This window comes from Anser cygnoides, chromosome 4, assembly GCF_040182565.1.
Source record: "Anser cygnoides isolate HZ-2024a breed goose chromosome 4, Taihu_goose_T2T_genome, whole genome shotgun sequence".
In the NCBI taxonomy this organism is placed as follows: domain Eukaryota; kingdom Metazoa; phylum Chordata; class Aves; order Anseriformes; family Anatidae; genus Anser; species Anser cygnoides.
In genome coordinates, this window is record NC_089876.1 from 29,226,517 (window position 1) to 29,243,192 (window position 16,676).

At 39.9% G+C, this 16,676-nt stretch overlaps 2 protein-coding genes across 13 annotated transcripts in view; both read left to right on the plus strand.

Annotated features, from left to right (window-relative positions):
- Positions 1-8,696, plus strand: part of CEP135 (centrosomal protein 135) — a 35,125-nt gene extending 26,429 nt beyond the window's left edge. For 4 of the 8 annotated variants that reach the window (XM_066995907.1, XM_066995909.1, XM_066995910.1 and 1 more), the window contains 3 exons: positions 2,474-2,578; positions 2,972-3,118; positions 4,801-8,694. In XM_066995907.1, coding sequence (XP_066852008.1) covers positions 2,474-2,578; positions 2,972-3,118; positions 4,801-4,822 — 274 coding nt within the window. In that variant the 3' untranslated portion in view covers positions 4,823-8,694. The other 4 variants (XM_066995911.1, XM_066995913.1, XM_066995914.1 and 1 more) reach the window with 3 other exon arrangements.
- A 1,661-nt stretch (positions 8,697-10,357) lies between these two features.
- The window catches only part of CRACD (capping protein inhibiting regulator of actin dynamics), a 125,703-nt gene continuing 119,384 nt past the window's right edge, over positions 10,358-16,676 (plus strand). For 4 of the 5 annotated variants that reach the window (XM_066995896.1, XM_066995904.1, XM_066995905.1 and 1 more), the window contains exons 1-2: positions 10,358-10,514; positions 10,884-11,156. The gene's annotated coding sequence lies outside the window, so the exon portion shown is untranslated. The other variant, XM_066995897.1, reaches the window with a different exon arrangement.

Below are 16,676 nucleotides of genomic sequence, written 5' to 3' on the forward strand. Positions count from 1 at the left end.
GCCTATTGTGACATTGTTTACTGAAAATTTCTCTTTGCATCTGTCATATCACTTTGATTAATCACCACTATGGTGGACATTAGTTTAGCATTGAACTCAAACAGGAGTTCCAAAGGAGACCTACTCTAAAAGGAAAGGTGCACCCTGTTTATTTTTTTTTTCAGTCTTGAGAATAAGCACTGAATTTCTTTCACTGTGCGCAGTGTTGACTTCAGAATGTTTGCTTTACTTTCTCTGCTGCTCGTGACTCCTCACATCAGATTTTCTCACGTCAAAGTCAGGTACAGGAGGCTACACCTTTCCTGAAGTTTACTTGTCTGATATAACTCTTCCATCTTTTCAGTGCAATCACTAAAATCCTTTCCTTCGAGATCAAGGGAGGTGATCCTTCCCCTCTACTCAGCACTGGTGAGGCCACACCTGGAGTGCTGTGTCCAGTTCTAGGTTCCCCAGTACAAGAGGGACACGGAGCTACTGGAGAGTCCAACGAAGGGCTACGAAGATGATTAAGGGACTGGAGCATCTCTCATATGAGAAAAGGCTGAAAGAATTGGGACTGTTTATCTTGGAGAAGAGAACACTCAGGGGAATCATACTGGTGTATGTAGATACCTGAAGGGAAGGTGTGAAGAAGATGGAGCCAGACTGTTCCGTCGTGCCAGTGACGAGACAAGGGACAGTGAGCACAAACTGGAACACAGGAGGTTCCCTCTGAACATCAGGAAGCACTTTTTGACTGCCAGTGAGCAAACATTGGCACAGGTTGTCCAAAGGGGTTGTGGAGTCCCCTCCTTGGAGATGCTCAAAACTCACGTGGACATGGTCCTGGACAACCTGCTGTAGGTGGCCCTGCTTGAGCAGGGGTGTTGGACGAGAGGACCTCCAGAGGCTTCTTCCAACATCAGCTATTCTGTGATTCTCTGATGTATTGTTGCTTTTAAATACTGAGCTGAAACTAGCACCTATGCAAATGTGCACCTATACAAATGTTCTCAATAGAATAGCTGCAACTTCTCATGCTGTGCATGTGCCGAGATTCTGCCTCAATTTTTTTACAGAGAAAAGATGGATCTTTTTGGAGGAATAAAGTTAAGAGTAGAGAGGGTTTTTTTTATATCAAATGCGGGTACTAGAAGAGTGTGGGATTTTTTTATTATTATTATTATTAAAAGAACTTTAATCGCATACAAAGAACATAAACTAATGGAATGTCCTGAGTGAAATAAAACACTAAAATTACAAGAAAAGGAAAGAATGAGTTTTTTGTTTACCATAAATTTAGCTTGCTCTGTACAAACATTAAAACTGTATTTAAGTGACTTAATGGTAAAGTTTTCACAAGATTTCTTCCACCCAAATTGTGGGGTTCCTTTCCTATTCATTGCAAATGTCAATACTTGCATTGTTAATAGAATAAGATCTAGTAGGAAGAGGGAAGATGTTCTGGAAGAATAGTGACTACTCTGCATTTTGGGGGGATCAAATCTCTGGATTATTTCACATCTCCCTGGAGTCAGAGAACAACAGGTGCTCAGACACGAAGTCTGTGACTGAGCTAGGAATGGAACTTGTTTTTTTCAGGATTCAAGTTCAGTGCTTAAGCAATAAACTAGTTCATCTTTCCTTCTCCGGAACTGACTTTTGAGCACTCAACTTCATACTGACTTTAAAGATTCTGTGGAATACTGTAGCTGTTTAGATTCTGGTTTAGATGACTTATTTTACACCCAAGTAACGACTTTTTTGCTTACTCTCTAATGCAATTCAGGGCGTTTTGCAACCAAGCATTGAGTTGTCCAAGCTGATGATTTGCTGAGTAACATATTTAATTATGTCACTCAAGATTTTTCAAGGCTGCTTTTCTTTCTGATTCTTGTGGTTGAAACAGTTGGTCCCAAACACAAGGGTGTATTTGACAGGCCTTCAGGAACTGGGCTTTGCTGGTCTGAGTTTGCATTAATACTGGTTTTATTTAGATGTTATTCAGCTGTTTTCGTTTCTAGACAGGTACTTCGAGCCTGCTTAATATACTTTCTACTGAAACCACCTCTGTTTCTTGTCCACAGACAAGACAATACTTACTATTTCGTTCTTCTTTTTAACTGTACACATAACCAGCTTCACGTTGCAACAGAAGATAGTAAATCAATAAAATAATCATGTAATTATTTTGTCTGTTTTTATAAAACATATTTCTGCTTGCCTTTGTCTGAAAAAGAACATGATCTATTGTAGTAAGGATGTATTGAGAGACTTGCCGGCTTCTCACAGCTTTCTCACCTTAGGTTCCTTCCAGCAACATGCCATTGGATTCATTTGGCTCTCACTGCTTCTGAATTCTCTCTTTGATTTGGTTTGTGTGAAACAACATGTTGAGAATCTGTTTTTGTTTTGTTGACTAGTTCTAATTCCTCTAAGCTCCCACCTGTCAGTATACAAAGCAAACTTTGTTGCTTCTCATGATTTTTTTTAGAAGCAGTCATAATAGAGAGGTTTCCTTACTTCGAAGTAAAGTTGCACAGCTGCAGACTGACTATGATGTTTTAAAAAGACAGCTAACAACTGAACGATTTGAACGGTAAGAGGCTGGTTTTTTTCATATTGAGGTGGTTCCTCTCGCTCATTTTAAAACTGTTTTTTTCAATGTGGGGGCACTTTTATGGAAAATTGTGTTCCTACTTGCATGTAAAACCTAATATTCTCAACCTGAAAACTGCTTAATTAAAAAAAAAAACACCTTATGCTGTTTCTGAATTCCCACCTAAATTTTGTGAATTTAGCATTGCATTAAAAAAATAAATCCATTCACCTAAAAAACAACAAGAAAAATTTCTTTACAAGAAAACAAAGCTCTTTGCAAACTATTGTGAAAATCGCCAAATAAAAATATGTAAAAAAAAAAATATTTTTTTTGCTCTAACATCCTGCAGTACCAAAGTGTTTTGTAACTGAAATTAGTATCTTTTGGTAGGGAGCGCGCAATTCAAGAAATGCGTCGACACGGTCTCTCTACATCATCATTACGTGCTTCACCTCCTCTCAGTTCTACTTTAAGGTCTCCCTCTCAGTCTCCAGAACGTGCAGCTGTAAGGACAGTTGAAGAAGCGGCAGCTGAAAAGTAAATGTTTTGATTATTTTTCTTTCAGATTGTTTCCATATAAGAATTAGATTTAAACTGTTTCTAACTAATACTTTTTTAATTTTACAAAGTTCTTCAACACCTTAGGTGGTACTTATTCTTCTTTTGTTGACTCTCCTACTATAAAATATTGATTGGAAACAATAGATGCAAAGTGCTCTCCAAAGACCATATGCCGTAATGGATTCCCATTCCTGTTTTTGTTAATGGTCTTGCATCATCTGACAGCTCCCAAATATATTGCCTTCTTATTATTGCCATTAATTACGTCCAAATATATATTGCCAATTTATTGCTGTTAATAGTTATCCCCAAACAATGAATGATTCATATTAAGAGAAACATCATGAGATTCTGTCAAGTACAACAATGATGGAAAGATAGCACGTAGGAGAAAGTCCCCAACACATTAGATGAAACAGTCTCCAAAAGTGCTTAAAAATTAGCACTGTATTTTTCATTGTTAGTGCTCGGAGGCTATGAATGTCTAAGATCATGGTCACCAGAGTCCATAAAAAAAAAAATTAAAAAGTCATAATCAGCCTCATTCATTTTCACTGACGGTTTTATTCTTTTAGAGGTCATTGGTTTAGGTGATGTCTGTTACATGTTACAGGCCTGATTAGTTGACTTTATATCCTGTCTCTGTCATACTGTGTAATACTTTGCAGTGAAGAGTGGAAGGTTAGGGAGAGAGAAGCAGTGGTTGTTTGGGAAAGAGCATATTTAGCAGTAAAAGCTTATGAATCTAACTGCTCAATCCAAAAGACAGAATTCCAAACTGATAACAGTTTAAACTATTTATGTGGGTAAATACATATGGCCTGTTCGTAGGCTTGCTTTTGTTAATATAAAGACCTATTTCCTGTATTAATAAGGAGGAGGAAAGAGTATTGTGACTTTTTTTGCTTTATTGGTGAGCCTTTAGGCAAACCCTGTTACGCTGCAAATCAAGATTTTGCCCAGTAATCTCTGGATCATTTTTTTTTTCATTCTTAAGATAATGGTAAACAACATGTTTCTCGGAATGAGTATAATTAGTAGATTGTTGTCCTTAATCTTTCTTGCTTCATAGTGAGTGCAATAAAAATAGTCCAGATGCTGTACTTGAAGAATACTATATAGTGAACTACTTTATCCTACTATTTGTGTAGTTGGTTTTACCAATGACAGCTCTGTACCATATCCTATCAGAAAATGTCCCAATTTCATGAAGTACGCGTTTTTAAAGAAAGTATCTGATCAACTGAATTGATATGCAGACTAACTTTTTACTGTCTTGCCTTAGAAATGTATTGGTGGAATGTTGCCTTAGAAAAATCTCTGTATTTCTATCATCTTTCAGTCTACTTAGTTATTCCTTCCTGGGAGCTTACCACAGTAAAGTGTAGTCTGTAATTACATTGTTCCATAACTGTCTTATTTCTCTGATCTAATTTAATCTTTTCAAGAAATTCTTTCCTCCTCAGCTCACATTTACTTTGTTAAGCACTTGAGCAACGAGTCAGTGACCTGAATGTAGAGTTTTAGACAATATGCTAATGGTTGGTATTTAGGAATAACAGAAGAGAATATGAGGCTAACTGTAATTATTACTTTTTATCCTAATTTTCATTAGTAAAATATAATAGCATTATTTTGAAATTTCTTTTCTCCACCAGAAATGTGAGCTTCAAGGAATAACCAGAACTTGAGCAATCAAAACATTACTGTGTTATAAGGACTTGTTTTTTGAAAATTATGAAGGATGACTTGCATTCTACCTCTGTTTTCAAATCAGTGATTACTTTTGAAATTTCTAAAAACCTATGAAGTAATCAACTCTGCAAAATTCCACTCTCCCAGCTCTCTGGGATGACTAGATTTTTGTGGGCTATTTTGATGGGGTTTGTATCAAGGCTGGCTAGGTTTTGTGTTTATTTGGTAACCATAATATAATTGTATGAAAGAAACAAGTATATGATATGACAGACAATCTCTTGTTTTCTTTTGCTATTTTATTTCTATTTGCTTATCTCATATGGTTATGGAAGTTTGTTCATCGTACTGTGAGCTAAGATAGGAGAATAACATACATGATTGTCTTAAAAATGCTGAGCCAGTATATCTTTTGTACTGATGATATTCTGTGTGTTTGGTTTTTTAACAAGTGTTTTCTTAATGCTTTTAAATATTGTGAAGAATGTCTATATATTTTGTGAATGTATTTTGCTAACTGAACATTTTTCTCAATAAAAAATATCAGTTATTCTTTATTGGTTTTGTCATGTAACTACTCACCTCCTTTTCTTTAATGCTTGTGTAAAGTTGCATTTTTAAATATTCCAATATTTAAAAAAATGAAAACTGATATTTTGAAAGATGTATTGAAATACATTAAATATTATAAAACTAATTCAGAAGTATTTTATATTCAGATTTCTGAATCATTGGGAAATATTTCTCAAATTTTCTTTTTGAAAGAGCATAAAGTCTGGAATCCTTCACATAGCTCAGCTCAAGCTGTTAGAGAGGTAACACAGGTCTTTATATTATGATGCATATTAGATAGAAACAGTAAGAACTAATCTTTAAAATACTCAGTGTATTTAGCAGAGGAACATTGCAAATTTAAACTGTGAAGTAAGATGCAATTAGCAATCAGAATCTAATGATAACCTCTTAAAGTCCATCTGTGCAAATAATTGTATCATTGTTCTACTCCAGAATGTATGTTTTCTAATAATTACATGCCATTCAGGTTGATATGATGTGTATTCAGAGGTATCATGCAGAGGACTAGAAGTGGGAGAATTTACTGTTTTGCATCCTTCCATTGACCAACGGACAGCGTTATGCTTCTCTATGTTGAATAAAAAAAAACCCCTGTGATTACCAGCTAATATAGCATGAATCCCTAAGGTGTAAACAGAATATTAAATGACATGAAATAATTTTATTTTGCGTTTAGAATTTGTCTACATCGCACTAAGATTGTTACAGTTGTAAATTACAAACAATGTTCTGTTAACTGGAAATACTGTCTCATATTTGGAGATAATGTTGCTTGTAAGCTATATAGATATATTTTATTTTTCATATACTGTATTTTGCTAGTTTTGTTATTTAGTGTCTATGTATGTATTAAATTTTATTAATTAAAAACAACTTAGAACACACATTGAGAAGCATCTGAAAATACTTGTATCTCATTAGGCTTCTGAGACGTTGGAAGGACTTGTTTATTTAAAAATGGGTGTATCTCATTTGAGGTCTCTCATTTGCTGGTTACACAAATGGGGAGGTCGCTGTCTCTTAGGTATTGTTTAATACTGTTTCTAATTAAGTCAGTAGTTTCTTGACAGTAATTCATATTTAATTATACAGGGTGAAGCAATTCAGTAAGAATGAGAAACAAACTCATTTTCTGCTCTTGATGTTTTCAATAGTGACTTCTAAACATCGTATTTTGTATATAAAATCTTTTCAGTTGGGATCTAAATTAAAGAAGTTGTATTGAAAATATTTCTTCTTTCCAAAAAAAGTATATTTTGCCCTTACTATTAAAACCATAACATATTAATAATACTTCTTACATGAATGTCAACTGTGAAAAATTAGTGGATCATCAAGCACAGCTGTTGTAATAAAACTAGTATCATCTCAGCGACTAAAGCCAGAGCAGCTTTCTAAAACTGAAACAATACTGATATTCAGACTGTAGTACAGCTATCGTTTTCCTTGTTAGTATTATTTTGTATACATTTTTGTAAGCAGCTAGAATAAAAGGAACGTAAGAATTATATAAGTTTGCATTAAAATCAAATATTTTATTGGGGAAAGTAGAAAACAAGCCAAAATTTGTAGAAGACCTAAATCAGTGGACTGTCATGTATGAAACTAGTGTAATGTAAGTCAAGGATATTAGAATGATGGACACTGTTCAAAGAAGTTTCTGTGCTGATTCAATCCTTACCTAGGTAGGGGGTGAATTGAAAGCAGAGTGGGGCAGATGTTAAAAAGTGGAAAAGTCCAAATATTTGTCTGTCTTCTGTTGTTATCTGCACTTGGGAATGGAGGTAAAACATTACAAAAATAATAAAGAAGAGGCACTAATTGTCAGGTGTGTTTTTTCTATGAAACAGGAGAACTGTACTGTCAGAAGGAGAGGAATCAGGAGAGAATAAAAGGATGGTATTTACCAATTTATCAAAACCCAAATTGCTCAATTAAACTTGTATGTCTTTTGAGAGTTTCTTAGAATTAATTCTTTGCATCCTCCACTGTGTCCCTAAAATTGAATTTAAATTAACTTAAATAAGCAATTCTAGGCTTCATTTGGAAAGTGCAATTTCATCCTGAATCTGAGAAACATTGTGATTCCCATGTGATGCTAATTATAAAAAGGGTTAAGATTAGGGCTTCCATCTGATGTAAAATACATCATACAAAAAATTGGCGCATGTGTGGGAAGGCTGAACTATTCAAATGCCATTTTTCACATGAAGCCATGTGACCCCAGGCCTTTTTTTTTAAAGCTGTTCCCTGGGGCAGAATTTTTACACTTCTTTTTATTCTGTTTACTGCAAGAAACCAGTTCTCTAGTCCTGCACCTGGGGGGTGAATAACCACAGGTACCAGCACAGCCTGGAGGCCCTTGACCTTGGAGTAAAGCCCATCACAAGGCAGAACTGTGCCGTTGTGGCAAGGAAGAAGATGGAGGGGTCGTGGTGGTGGGCCTGCTCGGCGCTGGTGAGGCTGCAGCCGGAGGGCTGGGCCTAGGCCTGGACTCTGCAGCTCAAGCCTTGAGAGCAGGACCCAATGGAGCTTTGACGTGGCCAAGGTCGCTAACTCCTGCAGTGCAATGTCTTCTGTAAGGCTCTCAGTGCAACAAGGACATGGATGTGCCTGGTGATTCCAGCAAAGGATCAGTAGGATGGTGAAGGCGTTGGGGTATCTGAGGAGAGGCGGAGCAAGCTGGCGGTGTTCAGCCTGGAGAAGAGAAGGCTCACAAGGGACCTTTATTGGTGGTAGGGGGATGGCTGGACCAGGTGATTTTAGAGGTCTTCTCCAATCTTAATGATTCTGTGATTCTGTCTAACTACCTTATGCAAGGGGAGTGAAAAGATCAAGACAGACTCTTCTAAGTGGTATCCATGGAAAGGGCAAAAGACAAGGGGCACAAATCGAAATACAAGAAATTCCATGTAAATGTAAGAACAAGGTGGGGTTTTGTTGGTTGTGTGGTTTTTTGTTTTTGTTGTTTGTTTGTTTTATTTTTCTTCTCCTGTGAGGGTGTGCAAAGGGTGAAGCAGGCTGACTGGAGAGGTTGTGGAGTTCCCCCAGCCATGAAGATAGTCAAAACCTGACAGGATGCAGTCCTGGACAACCTGGTCCAGGTGAAAAAAATATTAAAAATAATTACTTTCTCTCAATATTAGACTTATCTACATTTGATCTGAGGCAGATGGTGGGTTTTGGTATTTATCATGTTATATTTGCCTACCCCACCCATGTGTAGGGCTAGCTCAGCATAATCTGAGCAGAGCTGCTCCACCACAGGTTTGTCAGTGGTGCGTCCTTTGTCATTTCAAGGTGATGGTGTTAGCATGATGGGAAGTAGAGGAGTGTGGGGAAAAAGTGAGAATGCCAGTGGTTTTTTTTCTACCCGGTTTTAATACTGCTGAGTAGGGACAGCTGTGTTTTCCTGAATGCAGACAGAAAGGAGTTGCGTTCAAGGTGATTATTCTGCTGTTTGTAAGCCAAGATCTGCAGGAGCAGGTACTGCTGTTTGGGAAGTTTTTCATTGAGCCTTTAATTAAGTTGACATCTGATTCGTTTGTTTGAAAACAGATGTGTGGGTTACTGGACTACAGCTGCGTGTGCAGTTTCTATCTATACCCATTTGCTTTCCATAAATAAAACATATAGAATGGGAGGTAGACTTCCCCACCCTGGCCTGCTTCTAAGTGGTGTGTTTGTGCCATCTAGTGGACCTCTGCCTTTCCTCGCAACTGTGGCACATGCTTGGCAGATTTAGATTGTTCCATGGCAATTCTAGATACATCCAATAAATTCAAAGTGACACAATTATTTATAAAGCCCTGTGTTCCTGAAGGCCATCCAACACTTTGCTAGAGAGGTTTACAGCTGCATCACTTTCCAGTAAGTGTCAGTTCTTAAGAAAAAAATAAATGTCACTCTAGCTTACAGCTTCTCCATGCAAGCACTAACATTGACCTTTGCCAACAACAATCTCATGTAACTGAGCAAAATTATAGAAATAAAGCGTAAGTGCTGCAATAGCAGCAAAACAGAACACAGCAAAGAAAAAAAAAAAGAATCCTTCAAAGGAGTGCTGCAAAGTTCACCTCTGATAATTGAGGTGGTTTGTAGCCACATATTTTGGATACAAATATATATATGGAATTTCTAATGCAAAGGTAACACTCAATATGCTTATCAGGCCTCCAAATACCAGATCTTGTACCTAGGTTTCGTTTTTGATTAATCAGGTAAAGAGATCATGCCACGTATTCTGTGACTCTGGTTGTGAAGGGACTGAAAAGGGAACGGACTGTAACTCTTGGGGCTTATATGACCCTAGAACAGTGCAGATAAAAAAGTGATTTCGTATTTATCCCAGAGTCAAACAGCCAGCTTTGGTTTTGCACAAATACCTCCTTTGACGGAGGAATTCACTGAGCTGCAAATCATTAAGGAGTGGGAGTATCAGTAAATGCATGCCTAAACTTAATGTTCTTCCTTTTAATTATCCTGGTATTGGACACAGAGGCGGAAAAACATGTGAGATGGGCCTTTGGGGTGACCCAGCATGGGTGTTGCTTTTCTGTAAGACCCTGTTCCCTTTAACAGGAGCAGAAGGAACACTCGTGGCTAGGCCAAAAAGTTAAGGAGCAGGCTGAATCCTCAACAGCATGGCATTTTTCCCCAGGGAACGCCTGAAGCTGGGGAGAGCTGACTGAAAAACCACATTTTCTTTCTTAGAGGTGGAGGACCATGGCTCACACGATCAATTATGGTCCAGCAAGTGGCACCGGAGCTAATTGCAGCCTCTGGTTTTGCTGTGCCCTCCTGGGGCAACCAGCCCGGGTAAAACCTCGGTGCAGGTGGCTGAGGTGGAAGACTGGGGACACCGACACGGACTTTAAGGATGGAGAGGAGAAAGCAGGCTGCTCCACAGCTGAATTTCATTTTGCTCCTCGTAGTTCCTCCCACTCCCCAGTAAACGACGGGGGGCCGCTCAACCCTTTGCACACCCAGCGAGCCGGCCGCTGCCTGCAGGCTTCGGGGGGCTGCCAGGGCCGGAATCCCCCTCCTGAGAGAAGCTGAGGGCAGGGCTCAGCCTCGGAGGGGTGGCCGGCAGCGGGGAGAGGTAGGAGCCCGCCGCCTCCCTCACGCTCACGGGGGCGGGCTGGGGGCCGGGGGGGCTCAGCCTCCCCTCACGGCCACCTCACGCCAGGGGGCTGCCCCTGCTGAGGGCCGGAGCTGGGCAGCCCCCCGGGGGGCTCCCCCGGGGCCGGAGGCGGCGGTGAGGCGAGGCGAGGCGTGCCGTGAGGCGGCGGCCGGGGCGGGGAGGCTGAGGGGAGGGAAGGGGAGGCGAGGCGAGGCGAAGCCGCCTTTGTGCCACGGCAGGGAGGGGGATTTCGGTGGGCTTGCGGGAGGGGCTGCTCCAGCGCCGCCCGGGGCCGGGCTGTGGCTCTTCCCGAGCCCTTGAGGGTTTTTCCCTTTTTTCCTTTGTTAGCGTTTTCCCAGCGAGTCCCGCCGTCTCCCGGTTCCGCCGAGCCTGACAGGAGAGATGACTTCGTGCCGCGCCGCGCTTCGCCGGGGCTGCATCGCTTTGTTCAAGCTGCCGTGAGCCACACAGCAGGGAGCTGCCGTCGCCTTTCGGCGGGCTGGGGGATCCCCCGAAGGGCCTTGGGATCCCCTGAAGGGCTCTGGGATCGCCCGGAGAGCTCCGGGATCGAGATCTGCTGCCTGTCACGGCTGAAGGGCAGTGCTGCGCCGCTTCCCGCAGGTAAGCCCGAGGTCACGCTGCCCGGCTTGGGAAGCTGCCTCCCTGCACAGCCCCTGGCTCTGCTCAGGAGGCAGAAATACCAGTTACTCGCCTCTTCTCCTCTATCTCATAAAGAGCTTCTTCGGTGAATAACACATTTTTTTTCCCAAAATTAATTTTGCTGGTGTTAACACGAGCGAATCGCAGGTCTGTGTATCTGTAGTTACCCAAAAAAAGCAGCATTGTGCCTCCGCTCTGTCATTTTCAGTGTAAAACCACCCCGTAAAACCCGGTTCAAGGGGTGAATAGAGACCTGGAAAGCACAACTGTGCAGCCTGGAAATGTAATGTGCCTGACAATAATGGCACTGAAAGTGAGCTGCTGCTGGGTGGCTGGGGGATGGCGCACGGGGAAAGGGGAGAGTAATTTACAACCGCAGCCCTAATCATAAGTATTCCATAGATTATTCAAATTCACTGTATTCCTGAACAAATTTTGTGTACCTTCCCTGGACAGTGTGTAGTAATTGTATGAGAATTGCTCTTGGCTTAGAAACCAAGCTATTTAAGCTACCTGATAGCAGTAACACGTAGCAGGTCCTATATTTTAACAGATTAAAGACAATAAATTGGGTTGGGACTGATTTTTATTTGATATTTAGTAATGCATGCAGAAGAAATTCCCATCACCAAAATAATTCCAGTCGCACCTTGCATGGACAATTAGGTCTGTATCAGAGCATTAATCGGTGGGCATAAATGATACTGTGAGTTTCTTCAACAAAGCCATTGATATCTTTTAAAACGGGCAGTAATGAGCAGTTCTGCATGTTGCTTACTTTATGTGGTTTGAATCCAGGTCAGGAATTCATCTTTTTTTTTTTTTTTTTTTTAAACACAACTCTTTCTTGGTTGGTATCACTTTACCAGTTTCGAGGTTGTGTTTGGTTTTGAATTTCTCATTCCAGTTCCCTGCACCTAAATTGAACACCATGAGGTGTATCAAAACTTTATGCAAAAGTGCTTTGGGTATTTATTAATGCCCCAGTTTGATAATCATTATGAGAATTACCCAGAAATCTTTATTAATAAATATGGCACTTAGCAAAGAAATAGCTGCTCATTGCTATTGGCTCTTTCTTCTCCAATAGCAAAATGTATCTCAGGTCATCCTCTTGTAAAAATATGGGCTCTTTTCAAATACCCATTTGGACAATCCTGCATTTTAGGGAGAAATTAGTCACAAGTATGAGACACAAATATTTTTTCGTTATATGCTGTATAATGCAATTTATAACAGCACACTGGTGGCACACACACTTGATGAAAATTAGGAATGTCTTGCTGTGTTCTGTGCTGTTAACTTTTTTTTTTTTTAAAGTTTATTTCTTATAGGTCATTTTGGCTTGTTGTCTTGTGAGGTTATGCAGGTTTTAGCAGGGGTGAATTGTTAATCTATTAGGTAAAATATGTATGTTTTTAGCATCCAGTTCATGCACACTTAAACAGAATAGGTTTACTTTTAAGAGGGACTGTTATGTTGGCTGTAACATTTCATTTTAATTGCAGATAATAAAAAGCTGCATTTTTAGTTCCCCCCTTCTGATTACAGCAATAAGAATGCTGAAGCTTTGAGGTTCTTTCTGCTTTACCTCTTAGTAATTCTGGATACTGTTTTGCCAGTTATCTCAGTCACTAAAAATTGATATGTCAGTGTGAGTAGTAGAGCTTAGTCTTATTTCAACATAATCCCGCTGTAGATGTGTCAGGTAAGCTCTTTTAAAATAAGAAATACATGGCATAGTAAGCGCAGAATGAAATGTGATGATGAATTTATGAACATTAATATACTTGGTTGTTTTATGTCTAACATAAACATAATTCTTATGTAGACAGCATGTGCTTAAATGTCCATAACTTGACTTTTTTCCTCATAAGCCAGGACAAGAATTTTTTTTTTCAGAATCTGAATTGCTCATATTTGAAAATAGCTGACACTGATGGTTAGGAGGGATTTTTCTATTCCCTTACAAAAAAATCAATGCACGCTCTTTGTTCTGTAAAGGCCCCAGAAAGAGAATTACATCAAATATGGACAAGCCTTCTACTGGCATGTTAGAAAAGTACAGTCGATTTTTTTGGCATCAACAGCCTAGGGCAATATAGTTGCATAAAAACTTCCTTTAGTGTGATATAGATGTGGAGATGCCCTAACCACCTATATATTATCATCGATCCTGTGTATTTGAGTAAGATTGGATAAAGTGGTACGAAATGTGTGTGAGAATAGGATTCATTGGTTTCCCATAATGTGACAGAAGGCCATATAATGTTACAGTGCGAACTTCAATCACATTAGTGCTACCGCTGGGCAGGCCAAATTCTGTTTTATTATCTATTCAGTCAGGGACGGATAAAAAGTATTTTTGTTTCTGTGGCGATTCTGTGAGTTCTGTCTTTCGGGAACAATGAGTTGCTGTGTAGACCTCGCTCTTATTGTTTCATATCGCCTCCTGAAGGGACTTTCCCTCCTTTTGCTTCTCTGTATTGCATATGACACGATTACTTTGTTTAAGAACAAAAATATATTTTGTCAGAAGCTTACAGCATTTGCATTTAGTTTACATTCAGCATTTACATTGATGAAGTCCTACAAAGAAATAAAATTGACTTGTAACAAATCACTTTTAATTAATAATATTCAAGAGCCAGCGTGTTACATGAACTGAATCACAGTGATTTGTTAATTAAGTTTGGTAGGAAGAAAAATGTAAAGGTCTTGCTGTGTGTTATCCTGGAGAAATGGCTTATGCTGCAGTTGCACAACACATTAAGTGAATATAATTCAAATGCCACTATAAAAGTATGAAATACATCCACGCATTTTTAAACACCATTTAATTTCCCCTTTGTATTCATGCTCTATGCTGAATTACAGAAATACAAGTTTCATGCCTGTGACAAGGCCATTTGAGAAAATAACTGCCATAATCAGCTGATTTTAGTTCAAGGGCCCAGGTGAGGTAGCTAAGTATGTGTAATTGTGACCTTTCTATCGGCTGCCTTCATTTTTGGTAACCAATACTTATGCAGAAAAATCAGTTAAGTCAAACACTTCATACCCCCAGCATGCTTTGAAATGATTGCTTATCATTTTAGTGATAACACCTATCTAGCTTTATTTTCTTCAAGCTCATTGCCTTAAGAAAAAACTATATGAAAACGATCTGAATAAGTAAAAGCTTTCCTCACACTCTTGTGCTCAGGTGTGCCAAACGCTGTGCACATTGCTGACCTGCTTGAACATCTTTTTTCACTGCTCAGCATATTTTGAAAGTCAGCAGTCAGACTTGGGGGCAGCTGAACAAAGCGGCTGAATCCAGCAGCGTGTGGTGAGGTTGCTGTGGCAGGGTGCTGCATGGCAGAGATTACCTTTACTGTTAACTTGAAACGTGGAGCGGGTGTGATGAAAAGAATTGAACAGGGTGCTTTCCTGGGGTTCTTCAAAGAAAGCTGATTTTTTGTCAAAGTAGCATGCAGTCTTTCTCTGACCTTTAATAAATTCATGTTTGAAACTATTTAGTGAAGAAAATTAAAGGCACAACTACAGTGGTCTTTGGAACGGTTTGGTGCAACACAGAAGAGAAAGAAAAACATTGACTGAAGCCCATGTAAATCCCTAGTATCTGTGGGTATGTTTTGGTGCACAAGTGATGTAGTTAGGCTGTGGGACCATCGGCCAACAAAATCGAGCCATCTTCCCCATTGAAAACCCTGATTGCTGTTGCGTAAAACTTTGCCAAGTCTAAACCACGTGGGCTGTGGTTCATCACATGTCTTTATGACTCAGGCTAATTTTTGTTTTAATTCAGCCAAATGATCAATTGAGAATTAGACTAATGTTTTCGTCCTGTTTAAAAAGAAAAAAAAAAAACAACACGGTAGCGTCATTCTGGTTTGCATCTAGGCTCCAGGTTCTGCCAAGTCAGTGTCCTATTCTCAAAGATCTGCATTTTTACCATGTACATGAAAGCCTGCCAGTATTTTCCGATGTAGGTTTTCAGAATATTGCAGTCTTACACGTTCACCTGTGGACACTTTAGTGAGATATTCATGTTTATTTATCACTCAGTACTGCAGAGTGTTTGCAGCAGAGACTTTAATGGTGCTTGCTACATCTGCAGTTGATATATAGTTGGAGAGGGACTGTCAATTAGTGGAGATGGAACTAAACTTAAGTTATTCAACAGGACAAAGATATCATCGTTAGAATCAGCTGGGACTGAGTGGTAATTCTTTAGGAGAGCTGTGTTTTGTGGTAGCTTACATGATGGGCTGTGGTGCTAAATAAAATCACACTGCTGCAATAAAGACAAGCATGGTATTGTGTCATACAAAGAGAAGACCAGCATGGAAGACAAAAGAAGTGGTATTTCCATACCATGTAATAGTCTTCCTCATCTTTAACCTTGTATCCAGTTGCGGTGTACACTTTGAGAGAGATGGAGATGAGTTAAAGGAGAAGAATGAAAGTAATTGAAGATTTAGAAAATATGGACTATGAAGAAAGGTTGAATGGACATATGAGGTTGTTTGAGGCTCCCAGCAAAGAAGAGTGGCAGGATGAACAAGACATGCCAGCCTTCAGACATCACAAAGGTGGTGTGAAGCAAAGTTCTCCGTGCCTGAGCTGGACCAGTTGGTATGTATCGGGTTTGGCGTTAGTGAAACTGAAACAAAGGAATAGATCCTTGAATTGAGATTTTGAGTGTTTTAGAAACATTAAAGTTGTTTTAATGTTAGTCAAGAACAACATAAATGTATTGATTCTTTCTGGAGTTGCTCTTTGAGGTCTTCCTTTGCCCTGTGAATCCTCAACATCTGTGCTTCCTGGTGTCGACCAGATTGTACGTTGTCCCCTCAAAAATGCCATGCTTGGCAGGAGTGTCTGTCTGTGACATCTCCAAAGAGAGCAGATGTGTAAGCAGAGAGGCTCCAGACTTTCCTTGCAATCCCTCTTTTAGGATCAAATCTCCCATCCACTCCCCTGTTTTTTCATAGCGGCTCCTCTGCTGGTGCATGGACAGAAAGTGTGAGGGTGGCTTTGGGAGGAACCTGAGATCCAGGTAGCAGAAGGAAGGAGAAAGGAATTGGAGAGCGTAGGTACAAATTTCACAAGAAACTGGCCTGTGTGATGAGTAGGAGATGAACACAGGACATGAAGAACGTGAAGGGAGGACTAAGACTTTGCAGCAGATGACAGGGACGTGGCAAGGAGTAGGATAAAAATTGTTGTGAGCCAGTAGGTGGAAAGTTAGGTTGGTGGTGCAGACAGCCAATATACCAGCAGCCTTGAGAAGCACAAACTGGGATTGCACACGTAAGGAGAATAGGACAAGGAGCCAAGCGAGGTGAAATTACATGACTGGGAAAGTCATGTTGGGGGCTGTGAGGCACCAATAATTAAAGGCTGGAGGAAACCGGCAGAGTCTGTCTTAAGATTATGCAGACTTCTAAACCTTAGCTGAGAGCCCACGGTTGT